The sequence below is a fragment of the Ovis canadensis genome, chromosome 20, assembly GCF_042477335.2.
Source record: "Ovis canadensis isolate MfBH-ARS-UI-01 breed Bighorn chromosome 20, ARS-UI_OviCan_v2, whole genome shotgun sequence".
In the NCBI taxonomy this organism is placed as follows: domain Eukaryota; kingdom Metazoa; phylum Chordata; class Mammalia; order Artiodactyla; family Bovidae; genus Ovis; species Ovis canadensis.
Window position 1 is genome coordinate 45,285,060 of NC_091264.1, and position 14,737 is coordinate 45,299,796.

At 40.0% G+C, this 14,737-nt stretch overlaps 3 protein-coding genes across 3 annotated transcripts; 2 read left to right on the forward strand and 1 right to left on the reverse strand.

Moving 5' to 3' along the window:
* Nucleotides 1-396: 396 nt before the first annotated feature.
* LOC138425643 (histone H2B type 1-N) lies at nucleotides 397-4,871 on the reverse strand. The gene is made up of 2 exons (XM_069563772.1): nucleotides 4,176-4,871; nucleotides 397-1,357 (listed from the first exon to the last, which is right to left on the reverse strand). The coding sequence occupies exon 1, from the start codon at nucleotides 4,577-4,579 to the stop codon at nucleotides 4,199-4,201; it is 381 nt and encodes a 126-aa protein (XP_069419873.1). The 5' UTR covers nucleotides 4,580-4,871; the 3' UTR covers nucleotides 397-1,357; nucleotides 4,176-4,198.
* Nucleotides 4,872-4,896: 25 nt separating this feature from the next.
* On the forward strand, nucleotides 4,897-6,496 carry LOC138425639 (histone H2A type 1-D). The gene has a single exon (XM_069563766.1). It carries the CDS (start codon nucleotides 4,897-4,899, stop codon nucleotides 5,287-5,289), a length of 393 nt encoding a protein of 130 aa, XP_069419867.1. The 3' UTR covers nucleotides 5,290-6,496.
* A 4,101-nt stretch (nucleotides 6,497-10,597) lies between these two features.
* Nucleotides 10,598-11,501, forward strand: LOC138425654 (histone H4). The gene has a single exon (XM_069563783.1). It carries the CDS (start codon nucleotides 10,660-10,662, stop codon nucleotides 10,969-10,971), a length of 312 nt encoding a protein of 103 aa, XP_069419884.1. The 5' UTR covers nucleotides 10,598-10,659; the 3' UTR covers nucleotides 10,972-11,501.
* The last annotated feature ends 3,236 nt before the right edge of the window (nucleotides 11,502-14,737 follow it).

Below are 14,737 nucleotides of genomic sequence, written 5' to 3' on the forward strand. Positions count from 1 at the left end.
TAATGTTTAGCATCCATTGCAAATAATTAAACAGCAATCAGGTCTCATCCACAGTGAAAGTTTAAGCCTTTCACTTGAGGAAATCTGAATTGCTGACCCTCTAGGAAAATGAATATAAAGGGTCTTCCCAGCTGGGCTGCTGCTTCAGGGAGGGACTTCTTGTCAATTTCATTACCGCCTTCAAGGCAGAAATGATGGTCAGATAAGAGATATAATTCCATGTCTCACACAGAAGTTTCAGTGGGCAGGTTTCTCTCTGCTCCTTGGTAGCATGACATAACAGCAAATTGACACACATTTCCAACAGATGAAATACAGTCTATGTACAAGCATTAGATGAATTTAAGTTGTAATTTTTGAACACTGTCTTTTGGAAAAGTTAGAAACAGGTTTCAGTTTTGTTTGTTTGTTTTTTAATTTCAGTATTATAATCAACAGGCAGACTTTGTTATACACGCTTGTTTCCCACAGGAAAGGCAAAAGTTATTAATTGTGTGATGGTAAGAGTAGGGCTACAGGACCCTCTAAGGAGAGCTGGACCAGTGTTTGCCAAGAAAAAAAATAATAAACTGCCCTTTTTTTTCTTTTCTGTTCTTGGGAACAAGAAGGATAAACTTTTTTTTTTTCCCCCAAATAAAGAATGGCAACTTTTTCACTATTAAAACAAATACAAATGGCCCATCTCCATTTCTTTATTTGTTTTGAAAGAATGACCACAAAATACATCATTTTTACGGTGATGGCCACTACCATGAGGCTTAAAAACTGACTCTATCATTGATCCTCTAGCTATTTAGACAAAATACTCCCCTTCTCTGTGCATTAGTTTGTTCACCTAGAAAAGAGATATGGAATGAGAATGGCCTTAAAGGACTATTGCAAGCTTTCACCTTCCTACATAGGATAGACTGAAGTCTGGAACATTAGAGCAGCAGCACATGATACAGACAAATGTATATTTATTAATATACATTTATTCACATACATGTATTCATATACGTGTATTCTATATTTCTTAACTCCATCAAATTACAACTGAAAACTATTCAAAGTCATGGTTTGTGGCTTTTAGAAGTCTATGTCCCACGGTGTGGTCACTGCCAAAATTTAACACTAGGTTTGAAGGAAGCAACAGCTACAGTCTCATGTAGCCTAAAGAGATAAGCATTCCACCTTAAGAAGTGAGGATAGTGTTCAGGAATTTTCCTCCACCAAGATTTTGGATCCAGTGAAAATGTATCGGAGGACTGTCAGGATGACAGAAGTGAAGAATCCATAGTGGACGTTGTTCTGAGTACTCTGATGAGTTTAATTGCACTGATGGCTTCAGCAGGATCACGAAGTGATGGATGTAGTTCTGGAAAACAAGGCATAAGTCAAAGTTTCAGGGAAAAAAAATGTGATTACAGAGGTGATAGCTTTGATAAAAATATCCTTGTGAAGGTGGTTGAATGTTAAGTGTTAAGCTCTTTGGTGTGAACTCTGCAAAAATATAGAGCCAGATGGAATGCCTAACATTCAAGAGATTTGACTCAGATACAGCATGTACTTTTTTGAGATATATCCAATTTCCATGACTGAAGTGACTGAGCATGAATGCACAGTGTTGGGGATGGCTACCGTAGAAGCTGATACACAGGATAATTTAAGGCTGCCTTGGGAATTAGAGCTTGGATGGATTTCCAAGAATGGAAATCATTAAAATGCAATTTGCTTTCCTGAAATGAAATTTTAGTGAACAAAGCATCAGTGAGATTCTCAGGAAGATCTTTTTTGAGACTTGATCCTATAGCATCACAGGAGGTTAAGTTTCCCCTAATATAAGTACAATAAAACCTTAAGAATGCAAGGCCAGGCACCTTCTGGGAAGATAACTCATCTCCATAACATAGGGCACAAAGACTTGGGAAAATATGAATAGTGTGACATACCATGTAAACTTCTTATTCAGCTCATTATATAGTATTTGTTCCAATTGCTTATTATCATGGATTCATGGCTTTTTATATGCCAAACTATTCCAGTGGATGACTGTAATTGTTCTGTTTAAATCTCAAGTTAGCACTAGTTTCAGGTTTTCTTGCCTCTCTCATCTTAACTCTATTGTTACTCCACACATGGGAGACCATCCTTGTGTTGAGTCAGCATACATGTTTTATACCCATCAGGATTTCCTTTGTCTCAAACTTGTAATTAGTTGCTCTTCATGGACTTTAGATTCCTGAGTAGAGGTGGAAATCTCCAGACCAAGATTTATGTTAGACTGCTTTGTGTGATGCCTGGCTGCCTTAGAGAACTTAGAACACTGCGATAACAAACTTAAAAAAAAAATGTATTTTCAAAGGCTAAGGACCTGTTACTCTTTTCACTAAAAGTTCTTAATCTTTTCCCAAAATAGTTTTTTTTCAAATCAGACTCTTTTCTTCTTGAGCTGATAACTTCATTCTTCTCTGCCATGTAACACGTCACCTCACATTATCAAAACACTGTTCCACAAGAACTAACTAGTAAAAGACACTGATATATTTGACCTATATTTTAGTTGCGACTCCAGATTCACATCACATATACATATTCCTAGTATCAAGGTGTAACTTTATAGTGAACATTGTCATTTTATGCATGAACAGGCCATGCCTATACTCTCAATTTTATATTCTGCATTATTTTCACAATTAAAGCAGACAGGATATAAAGTCATTTATAAAGAATTAAAACATTTTTAAAAGATCTTTAATGCATATTTTTCTTCATTCTAAGCACGAGGAAATCCTCTGGGAAAGATTTTGTCTCTATTTTAATAAAACCTACATTAAAAATACTTTTTAATATGCCTAATATACAAAGTCAGAAAGTTGAAATTATAAATCACCTAGTGGGAAAAAAATAATAGTTTCCAAAGATGTAGGTTATACCTATTAATTCTGAATGTGAGGTCTTAAGCAGATTCAGAGTAGTTTTCCACATAGTTAGACTTTAGTCTTAGGAAAGTTTTCATGGCTACTCATTTATGTCTTGGCATATTGCAAATTAAATGTTAGGTCACCTATACATTTTCATATGCAATATGAACAAATGGTCATTTTTGTATCAAGTGGTCACTTGATAGCATAACATACTTTTAGGGGGAAGCATTGCCACCTTGATTCCGGGTAAAGACCAAAATAGTTTTAAATATGTCATTCCTAAGGGCCTAAAATGAAGAGATGGAATTTTATCTTCCTTTGAGGATGGGAGAACAGTCCTTCTATTTAAAAAAAAAAAAATTGTTCCAATTGATACAGCAAAAGTAAATCCCAGAAACATACTGGAAAAAAAAAAAGAAAGAAACCAGGGTTTGGAGAAAATGGCAGAGTTTCCCATTAAGCCTCTTGGCCCAGAACTCTCCGTTAGGACGGAGTCACAAACGACACCGTTAGTAAATTTCAAACTGCGCGCGCAGCGTCTGGATTGGCTATAGACAAAACGTGGCACCAGCCTGCTCAGGGCGTTAACTTTAATTAGATTCTCACTTCCGTTTGGTTTGCTTCTGCCTTTTTAACTAATACTTGGCAAATTTAAACTCAGGGAAAGGGGAAGAAAGCCAGCAGCGCTTCACAAAGCAAACATAAGTGAATAATGCGATTTGTAATTTTCTTACTGTGTTCCAAGGAACTCCTTACTCAGGCACACACACGTTAAAATTAAGGATGCAGGGGACAAGCCATGGTCAACGAAATCTTTTGCCAACTTCAAACGTAAAGGAGAGCTGATTTTGCTTTGGGACAAACTATTTTGTTTTCTTTACTAAATTTGTCTGATAATGAACCTGACCTTTCTCGACATAAACATATAAAAATGTCTCCAGCGTTGCTGCAGCACCTACATTACAGAGGAAGCAATTTCTAACAAGCTCAAAGGAAATGTGAACAGGAAGAATACCTAGGGAAGACAGAAAAGATGGCCACCTGGAAGCCAAAGAGAAGCCTGTGCAGAAACCACCCCTGTTAACAGTCTTGGGCGTCTGCCTTCCAGAACTGTGACAAATAAATTTCTCTAGTTTAAGAGAAAACAAAAAAAGGAACTTATTACTTAGCAGCATATAAGAAACACCTACTGAATAAAGTGAGTGCCAGTTCTCTTTAGAAGACTGAGTGGCTCTGAAAAGAGCCTTTGGGTTGTAGGCCAAGCCTTACCGATCACTCCGTGGCGGGCCGGCTCACTTAGAGCTGGTGTACTTGGTAACGGCCTTGGTGCCCTCAGACACGGCGTGCTTGGCCAGCTCTCCGGGAAGCAGCAGGCGCACGGCCGTCTGGATCTCCCTGGATGTGATGGTCGAGCGCTTGTTGTAATGCGCCAGGCGCGACGCCTCGCCCGCGATGCGCTCGAAAATATCGTTCACGAACGAATTCATGATGCCCATGGCCTTGGACGAGATGCCGGTGTCCGGGTGGACCTGCTTCAGCACCTTGTACACGTACACGGAGTAGCTCTCCTTGCGGCTGCGCTTGCGCTTCTTGCCGTCCTTCTTCTGCGCCTTGGTCACCGCCTTCTTAGAACCCTTCTTCGGGGCCGGAGCGGACTTAGATGGTTCAGGCATGGCGGGGAGTTTACTGCCAAACAGCCCCAAAGCAACAGAAAGAAAAGAGAAGCCGTAAGAATTCGCTTCCTTCACAGCTTCTTAAAGGAGGCAGTGAGTAATGCCAAGCGTCTGATTGGTGGTGGATGCTGGAAACGTCACATAATAGTTTTGTCCAATTAAAACAAGCGTATTTCAAACTCACGGTTTCATTGGGTTAGGTGAAACTGCAACTTTAGCCAATGGTCTACCGTTATTTTCGCGCCCAGTGAAGACTATAAATAAGATAGGTCTGATTGTATACTCATACTTTATGTTGGTGAGGTTGTGCCTTCGTCATGTCTGGTCGTGGCAAGCAAGGAGGCAAAGCTCGTGCAAAAGCCAAGACCCGCTCCTCGCGGGCCGGGCTCCAGTTCCCCGTGGGCCGAGTGCACCGCCTTCTCCGCAAGGGTAACTACTCCGAGCGGGTCGGAGCCGGGGCCCCGGTGTATCTGGCGGCGGTGCTGGAATACCTGACGGCCGAGATCTTGGAGCTGGCGGGCAACGCGGCCCGGGACAACAAGAAGACACGCATCATCCCGCGTCACCTGCAGCTGGCCATCCGCAACGACGAGGAGCTCAACAAGCTGCTGGGTAAAGTCACTATCGCCCAGGGTGGTGTCCTGCCCAACATCCAGGCGGTACTGCTGCCCAAGAAGACCGAGAGCCACCATAAGGCCAAGGGCAAGTAAAAACCTGGCATTGTTTGTAACTCAAACCTGTTAAAACCAAAAGGCTCTTTTCAGAGCCACCCACTTTATCAGCAAAACGAGCTGTACTTTCAAATTCCCATTGTTTCTGATACCCAGGTGTTAAGAAATCTATAACAAAATTTGCTAACTCACATAAATGTAGGTCGTTATCCCCAAAGTCTCTAAATTGACTTTAAGTTTTAGGTTAAACCTATGAGGGCAAAATTCTGTGGTTCCTTTACAGGGTAAAATGGCTATCTGAGACAAAACCTTAGGCCTAGCTTCCCTCCTAATTCAGTTGAATCTTAGGGCACACCACTCACCCTCCTAAATGAGAATACGATAGTAACCCAGCAAGGTAAATTACTTGTTTTCAAGTAGCTTCAGGCAAAGAATACAGCTTGTAGTGGGCTGTTTACATCAATGCTGGTGAAGTAAAAGACGTGAGTTATTCATCCATTAGGAAGATGTGCCTTAACAGACAAAAGTAGACATTGTAAATCACATGTATAAGATAAATCAGCAAACTAGGTTCTTACAGTCCTAATGCTGTCAGTGATTCTTGTTCCCCTTTTCCCCCACTATCATCACTCACCCTGCTCTCAGATCAAGTCCTACTAACTAAAGAGGGCCTTCAATTCTCCACACCAGGTAATCTAGTTTTCATTATGAATACATTTTAATGAAAGGAATTACAATCGCATTCCTAGTACACTGGAATAAGTTTTCTGAGTCTCCTGAAATATTTTTATTTCCTGTGTTTAAATCTCAATTGCAATCACATGTAAATAATATTCTTTGAAATAACAGTGACCACAACAATCCTTTTTCTTTTTAAATTTCTTTGATGTTGGAAGAATCGAATCCTGATTTCAGTGAATCTAATTATTCAGTTTTTTCCTCTTAAAAAGTCATTTGCATTATTTGAGTCTGTAAACTTTAAACAGCTCTATCTCAGAACTAGAACCCTCAAGAATAAATGATACAGCTGCAAGGAAAGCCTATGAGATCTTCATGTTTTAATAATAAAATATGCTGTGGTTATAGTTATTGATGTTGATCATGCAAGAAGTAACCCTTGTATCACTTCTATTCCTTACAACAAGGACCATCACACTGTTAAAATAATGCCTTTATTATTAATGGTAATCAATGAACCTATAATCAAATAGTTGATAAATGAATATAAATTGTGTTTTAAATAAAATATTCAAGTGTGATATGTCATTACTTATAATTCCACATATTAACTGAGCTTTTAAAATTGGGCTACCCTTGTGGCTCAGTTGGTAAAGAATCCACCTGCTATATGGGAGACCTGGCTTCCATCCTGTGTTAGGAAGAGTCTGATTCCTGGGTTGGGAAGATCCTCTGGAGAAGGGAACAGCTACCCACTCCAGTATTCTGGTCTGGAGAATTATATGGACTGTAATGGACTATTAATCCAATTTCATTGGATAAAGCCCTTACTGTTCTTACTATCTGCACAATCAGAAAGAAAATAAAACTTACATTTAAAAATCGAGATAACACAACTTTCCAAAAATCTTGCCAAAATAATTTATATATTTCTTTCAATTAGATCCTGAAGAATTCCGTAATTTATGCTGCAAAGTCTTCATAAGAGGTACACTTCAGTTTGAGTGGCAGAAGATTTATAAAAGTATTAGTTAAACTTTGTTCTTGACATTGGTCTTCCCATTAATTTCCCTCTCTGAAGACTGGACTACTATGCAAGTATTGGGCAGTATCTTCCCATACATTTTTTTGTGTATTATTGGGGAGAAAGAATTTTCCTCTACCCTTCCAAGGTTCTTTTACAGGTCTAATAATCAAATTCATATGATGAGATAGATTAACAGAAGAAAGATCAAATTGAATTTCCTACATATGGAAACACCCCACACGTGTGAAGTTCATAAAAAGAATGTAAAATGAAGTTTATATCCCATTCTGAGCTAAGGAATTAGACAACAGCTTCCAAGTACAACAGGGTAATTCACAGAACAATAAGAGAAAAAGCAAATACTGGATAATTAGTTTGCCCTACCATGCAATTGAGTCACTCAAAATTTTTCTCTGGTAATAATTCTGGGAAAGTAAAAGTATCAGTTGCTCAGTCATGTCTGATTCTTTGTGACCCCATGGACTGCATCCCACAAGGTTCCTCTGTCTATGGGATTTTCCATTCCATAGAGTTCTTTGAGTAAGAATACTGGAGTGGGTAGCCATTTCCTGTTCCAGGAGACAATCCTGACCCAGGGATGGAACTCAGGTCTCCTGCATTGAAGGCAGATTCTTTACCATCTGAACCACCAGGGAAGCCCGGAAAGACTCCCATTTTGAATTCTAGATAGTTAAGAGAGGAGCAGAGTTTGTCTTGAGATTACAGGGTCTCAATTTACATTTACATTTAAAGTCACTCAGTCATGTCTGAATCTTTGCGACCGCATGGACTATACATGGACATGGAATTAAAAGACACTTGCTCCTTGGAAGGAAAGTTATGACCAAGCTAGACAGCATAATAAGAAGCAGATATCACTTTGCCAACAAAGGTCCATCTAGTCAAAGCTATGGTTTTACCAGTAGTCATGTATGGATATGAGAGTTGGACTATAAAGAAAGCTGAGCACTGAAGAATTGATGCTTTTGAACTGTAGTGTTGGAAAAGACTCTTGAGAGTCCCTTGGACTGCAAGGAGATCCAACCAGTCCATCCTAAAGGAAATCAGTCCTGAATATTCATTGGAAGGCCTGATGCTGAAGCTGAAACTCCAATACTTTGGCCACCTGATGCAAAGAACTGACTCATTGGAAAAGATCCTGATGCTGGGAAAGATTGAAGGTGGGAGGATAGAAGGGGATGACAGAGGATGAGATGGTTGGATGGCATCACCGACTCAATGGACATGAGTTTGAGTAGGCCCTGGGAGTTGATGATGGACAGGGAGGGCTGGTGTACTGCAGGCTACGGGGTCGCAAAGAGCCAGACACAACTGAACAACTGAACTGACTGACTGATTGAACTGGACAATACAATCGATGGAATGTGCCAGGCCAGAATACTGGAGTGGGTAGCCTTTCCCTTCTCCAGGGGATCTTACAAACCCAGAGCTCCTGCAGGCAGATTCTTTACCAGCTGAGCCATAGGGGAAGCCCAAGAATACTAGGGCAGGTAGCCTATCCCTTCTCTATGAGATCTTCCTGACCCAGGAATCGAACCAAGGTCTCCGGCATTGCAGGGGGATTTTTCACAAACTGAGCTATCAGGGAAACCAAAAATCTGACACTTGTAGTTTGTTTCCTCCTGTCTCTCAGTGAGTCATTTCAGTTGCTCAGTCGTGTCCGACTCTTTGAGACCTGATGGACTGCAGCACACCAGTCCTCCCTGTCCATCACCAACTCCCAGAGCCTACTCAAACTCATGTACATTGAGTCGGTGATCCCATCCAACCATCTCATCCTCTGTTGTCCCCTTCTCCTCCCACTTTCAATCTTTCCCAGCATCAGAGTCTTTTTCAATAAGTCACTTCTTCGCATCATGTGGCCAAAGTGTTGGAGCTTCAACTTCAGCATCAGTCCTTCCAATGAATATTCAGGATTGATGAATATTAATTACATGGTGGAATAATAAAGAGATTGAGAGATTTGGGGGACCAGTAATTTGGTCTTCCTGGTGGCTCAATGTTAAAGAATCAGCTTGCCAATGTAGGAGACATAGGTTCAATCCCTGGGTCAAAAAGATCCCCTACAGAAGGAAATGGCAACGAACTCCAGTATTCTTGTCTGGGAAATCTCAGAGACAGAGAAGCCTGGCTGGCTATAGTCCATGGAGTCATAATAATGTTTGCACAATTGAGCGACTAAATAGCAACAATTTGGAAGAAGGCAGGGACTCTGGACAGGGGCCAGCATTAAGGACAGAGAATTATGGAGCCTTCAATAATACAAATTACTGAGGCTCTCAAAAAATGTCTTTCCCCAAAGTTGTTTTTGTGGTTTTAAAAAACTTCTCCACTCCCAGACTTTTATCTATGCTCTTTCAATTGTTTATATGAATATATTAGTTTTACTCATTCTGTGACTGAGAGCTTCCTGTAACAAGAAACAGATTTACAAGAGAAAAACAAGTTTAAAACCATGTATGTCTGATGTATACATAGAATACACAGAGGGGAACTGAACCTCTGTTCTGAACTTCAGAAGTGGCCTGAACCACTACTTTAAATATCATCTTCAGCTAAAGACAAAATATGTTGAAGATAGTGGCATTTATAGGGATTGAGCAGGAAACCCAGAGTAAACCAGGTGTGGCAGATTTAAGTCCTGCCCCTTCCTCAGGTAAGTTTCTTGTGAGTTATTAATATCTTTCTCTTCCTGGCTCAAAGAAGGAGATACACTTACAAATGGAGATTTCTGACATAAATGTAAATTTCCCTTAGTGTGTGTGTTAGCTGCTCAGTTGTGTCGGACTCTTAGTGATCTCATGGACTGTAGCCTGCCAGGCTCCTCTGTCCATGGGATTCTCCAGGCTAGGATACTGGAGTGGGTAGCCATTTCCTTTTTCAGGGGATCTTCTTGACCCATGGATCCAACCCAGGTCTCCTGTATTGCAGAAAGATTCTTTACCATCTGAGCAACCAGGGAAGGTTTCGGTATTAAATTCTGTTTTTATAGCTTCTCCTATGCCTGCTTTTTCTCAAAACCATCAGCTCATTATAATTCATATGTTTAAGAAGGATATTTGGGAGTGACATATTCTGGTACACTTTGTTAGAAATGGCAGTATAGTATACCCAAGTATAGTGAAGTAAATTTTTACTAAGTGGAAAAAAAAAAATTTTTTTTCCAAAACACTGATTACTGGGGAGTTTGTTAAAAGTATTAAAGAGAATTCATAAGGTTAACAAGCAGGCATTAAAAATACACTTTCTCGTTAAGTAGGGGAAATTGATGAAAATGTAAACAGTGCAAGAAGTTTCCAAAATGCCATTTATGGCATTGCATACATTTTCTTTGAAAGAGTATGTGCTTTTATCTGTTCACCAAAATACCAAATAGCTACTAGCTGTGAATTATTACTTTATCACCTGCCTTCTCTGTATATTTTACACAACATTCTTGTTTTGTGCTCGCATTCAAAAGCAATTGCTAGTTTTAAAACAAGGTGACAAAAGAGTCACCTCAGAACAAAGGAACAGAGAAGGCCTTTTTTTTTTTTTTTTTGGTCTAATTCCCCTCCCCCACTTAAGGCGTAACTTCCCGCCTCCTTCTTTCTTCAGGTTCTCAGTTCGGTCCGCCAACAGACGTATAAAGGGGCATCGCGGGGCCTGGAAGTTGGGCTTTTTCGACTCTCCGGGCTTTTGCGATGTCTGGTCGCGGCAAAGGCGGGAAAGGTCTAGGCAAAGGAGGCGCCAAGCGCCACCGCAAAGTTCTTCGTGATAACATCCAGGGCATTACAAAGCCTGCCATTCGGCGCCTGGCTCGTCGTGGTGGTGTGAAGCGCATCTCCGGGCTCATCTATGAGGAGACTCGCGGGGTGCTGAAGGTGTTCCTGGAGAACGTGATCCGCGACGCGGTCACTTACACCGAGCACGCCAAGCGCAAGACTGTCACAGCCATGGACGTGGTCTACGCGCTCAAGCGACAGGGCCGCACCCTCTACGGCTTCGGCGGCTGAGTATCCGCGTTACCCGGTATTGAACAAAAGGTCCTTTTAAGGGCCCCCACCTTTTCATTTGAGGAGCTGTGATGCTTTGCTTTTGAGTTTTCTCCTGTTATTCTGTATGCTTTAAACGCTTAAGGGCACTATTTCCACCCTTTGTTGTGAGTGTTTAGTTAAATTTTACACTTCCAGGCAATGTTTTGAACATAGTTTTGGATTTTGTAACCTACTCAGTGGAATATTTGGTCTAATAGCCTAGACATTCATAAGTGGAAGCAAATGTCACCCAAATATATGTGGCTTAAGATCTAGTGGTATTTCTCTTGGGATACAAGAGAATGTCTACCAAGGGAAAGAGAAAGACTCCGAGTTTAGACATGGAGTCTTAGGGTTCGATCACAGTGATAGCTCTGTATGTCCTCATGACTGTTCAATAGTCATTAACACTAGTGGGGAAGGATGATAAAGTACAGGCTCACTGTAATATCCGGCAGAACAGTTGATGAGGGTGGGGTGCAATTAAAAAGGATTTCAACAAAAACAAAGTCGTATTACAGGAATATTCTCTACAATGAAAAAATACAAGGCAGCTTTATAAACCAGAACAACGAATTTAAAAGATCCTTGGTACAGAATTGGAAAGGAATAAGATTGGGATTGAAATAGGAATAAATTGGAAAGGAATACGATTAGGAAATCCAGACCTAAACTCTGAAGGAGGTCTTAGCATTTTCCTAGAATCTTAGAAGCTATAGAAAGAAACCCAAGGTCAAGGGGGAAACCTTGACTAATGTAGACACACATTCCAAAGAGTGATTGCCTCAGTTCAGTTCAGTCGCTCAGTTATGTCTGACTGCGACCCTATGGACTGCAGTATACCAGGCTTCCCTGTCCATCACCAACACCCAGAACATACTCAAACTTTGTTTGGTGATGCCATCCAACCATCTCATCCTCTGTCGTCCCCTTCTCCTCCTGCCCTCAATATTTCCCAGCATCAGGGTCTTTTCCAATGAGTCAGTTCTTCGCATCAGGTGGCCAAAATGTTGGAGTTTCAGCTTCAGCATCAGTCCTTCCAATGAATATTCAGGACTGATTTCCTTTAGGGTGGACTGGTTGGATCTCCTTGCAGTCCAAGGGACTCTCAAGTCTTTTCCAACAACACAGTTCAAAAGCATCAATTCTTTCGTGCTCAGCTTTCTTTATAGTCCAGCTCTTACATCCATACATGACTACTGGAAAAACCATAGCCTTGACTAGATTGATCTTTGTTGCTAAAGTAATATCTCTGCGTTTTAATATGCTGTCTAGGTTGGCCACAGCTTTTCTTCCAAGGAGCATCTGTAGTCTTCATCAGCAGTAATTTTGGAGCCCCCAGAAATAAAGTCTGTCAGTGTTTCCATTGTTTGCCCATTTATTTGCCATGAAGTGATGGGACCAGATGCCATGATCTTAGTTTTCTGAATGTTGAGTCTTAAGCCAACTTTTTCACGCTTCTCTTCCACTTTCATCAAGAGGCTCTTTCGTTCTTTGTTTTCTGCCATAACGGTGGTATCATCTGCATATGTGAGGCTATTGATATTTCTTCCGACAATCTTGATTCCAGCTTGTGCTTCATCCAGTGCAGCATTTCTCATGATGTACTCTGCATATAAGTTAAATAAGCAGGGTGACCATATACAGCATTGATGTGCTCCTTTCTCGATTTGGAACCAGTCTGTTGTTCCATATCCAGTTCTAACTATTGCTTCTTATTCTGCATACAGATTTCTCAGAGGGCAGGTCAGATGGTCTGGTATTCCCATCTCTTGAAGAATTTTCCACTGTTTGTTATGATCCACACAAAGGCTTTGGCATAGTCAATAAAGCAGAAGTAGATGTTTTTCTGGAACTCTCTTGCCTTTTCAATGATCCAGTGGATGTTGGCAATTTGATCTCTGGTTCCTCTGCCTTTTCTAAACCAGCTTGAACATCTGGAAGTTCATGGTACACATACTGTTGAAGCCTAGCTCAGAGAATTTTTAGCATTACATTGCTAGCCTTGAGAGATGAGTACAATTGTGCAGTAGTTTGAACATTCTTTGGTGTTGCCTTTCTTTGGGATTGGAATGAAAACTGACCTTTTCCAATCCTGTGGCCACTGCTGAGTTTTCCACATTTGCTGACATATCGAGTGCAGCACTTTCTCAGCATCCTCTTTTAGGATTTGAAATAGCTCAACTGGAATTCCATCACCTCCACGAATGTTGTTCATAGTGATGCTTCCTCAGGCTTACTTGACTTTGCATTCCAAGATGTCTGGCTCTAGGTGAGTGATCACACTATTGTGTTTATCTGGGTCATGAAGATCTTTTTTGTATAGTTCTTGTATTCTTGCCATCTCTTCTTAACATCTTCTGCTTCTGTTAGGTCCATACCATTTCTGTCCTTTATTGTGCTCATCTTTGCATGAAATGTCTCTTGGTATCTCTAATTTTCTTGAGATCTCTTGTCTTTCCTTTTCTATTGTTTTCCTCTATTTCTTTGCATTGATCACTAAGAAAGTGTGGCAGTTGCCTACATGTAAAAAAAAATGACAAAATGACTAGGTTTACATATTTTTATATCTGAAGCTAAAAATTCCGTTGTCTCATCAATATTTAATCTTTGTAAAATCAAAGGCTAAATATTCATCTAGCCAGTCTCCCAACTCAGGAATATTTTTTCAACAACCCTAGCCCCATCTCTGAAACACTATCAAAGATAATAGGATCTCTGTTTCCCAGAAAGAGAGGGGGCTAACTTCCATTATTACAAGATTACAAATTGCCATGTCTACTAATTTTTGAGCAGATTGTATCCATTTAGCTGTATAAAAGAGAGCGATTTCTCTCCTTGCTTTGCAATCCCTTTAGCAAAATTGCCTGTGATGTTCTTCACATTCTGGTTTAACGCTTATTTAGCAATAAAGCTTTTCTGTTTTTACTCCCTTTGTGCAGAGGTTTTTCTGAATTGGGAGGTATTACTTTTAGCTATATTCCTACATTTTCTGAGGATCTATTACTATTTTCGTGGCTTTCCATCGATGTCTTGAATAATTCTGATAGAAGTCTCTCGGTTCTTAAACAAACAAAAACCCCCACAGAAAAAAAATCCTTAAATATTCAGTACATAATTTAATACTATCTTATATGTAGTGTTTTAGTATTTGTCTTTAGAAATATATTATTATATTTATAGCCTGATTTCTTTTTGATATTACCTTCTCTAAACCTGGACCACCAAATTTTGAATAATGAAGCCATTAAGATATTACCTATTTAACACTTAAGGTTTGTTCTCTCGTTTACATTTGTAATTAGGCATATGTAATTGTGACAATTGTTTGTTGTATATATTGTGCAATATTTGAAAAAAGAGGACAAATCAAAAACAGAAACTATACATCCCTAAATTAACCAGGTAAAATGTTATCAATGTAAATGTTTAACAGTTATACTTTTTAAGTTGGGTGGACCATACTTGCATGCATATAAAGGACACATTGCCAACAGTTTGTTCCTAAGTATAAATACCTTCTCATTGGGAGGCAACGATAGCAAATACTTACAGCATATATCAAAGGGGAAATGTCAATATCCTCACTATAATACCATATCTATACTGGGGATTCTATCCCACTCCATACTGATAATATTAATTACTATTATACATTGACCAGACTGATGGTTGCTGTTTTTCTTTACAGTTATCTCTAAGACCCCTGCTACAAAATATTGGGTTTCCCTTGTGACTCAGCTGG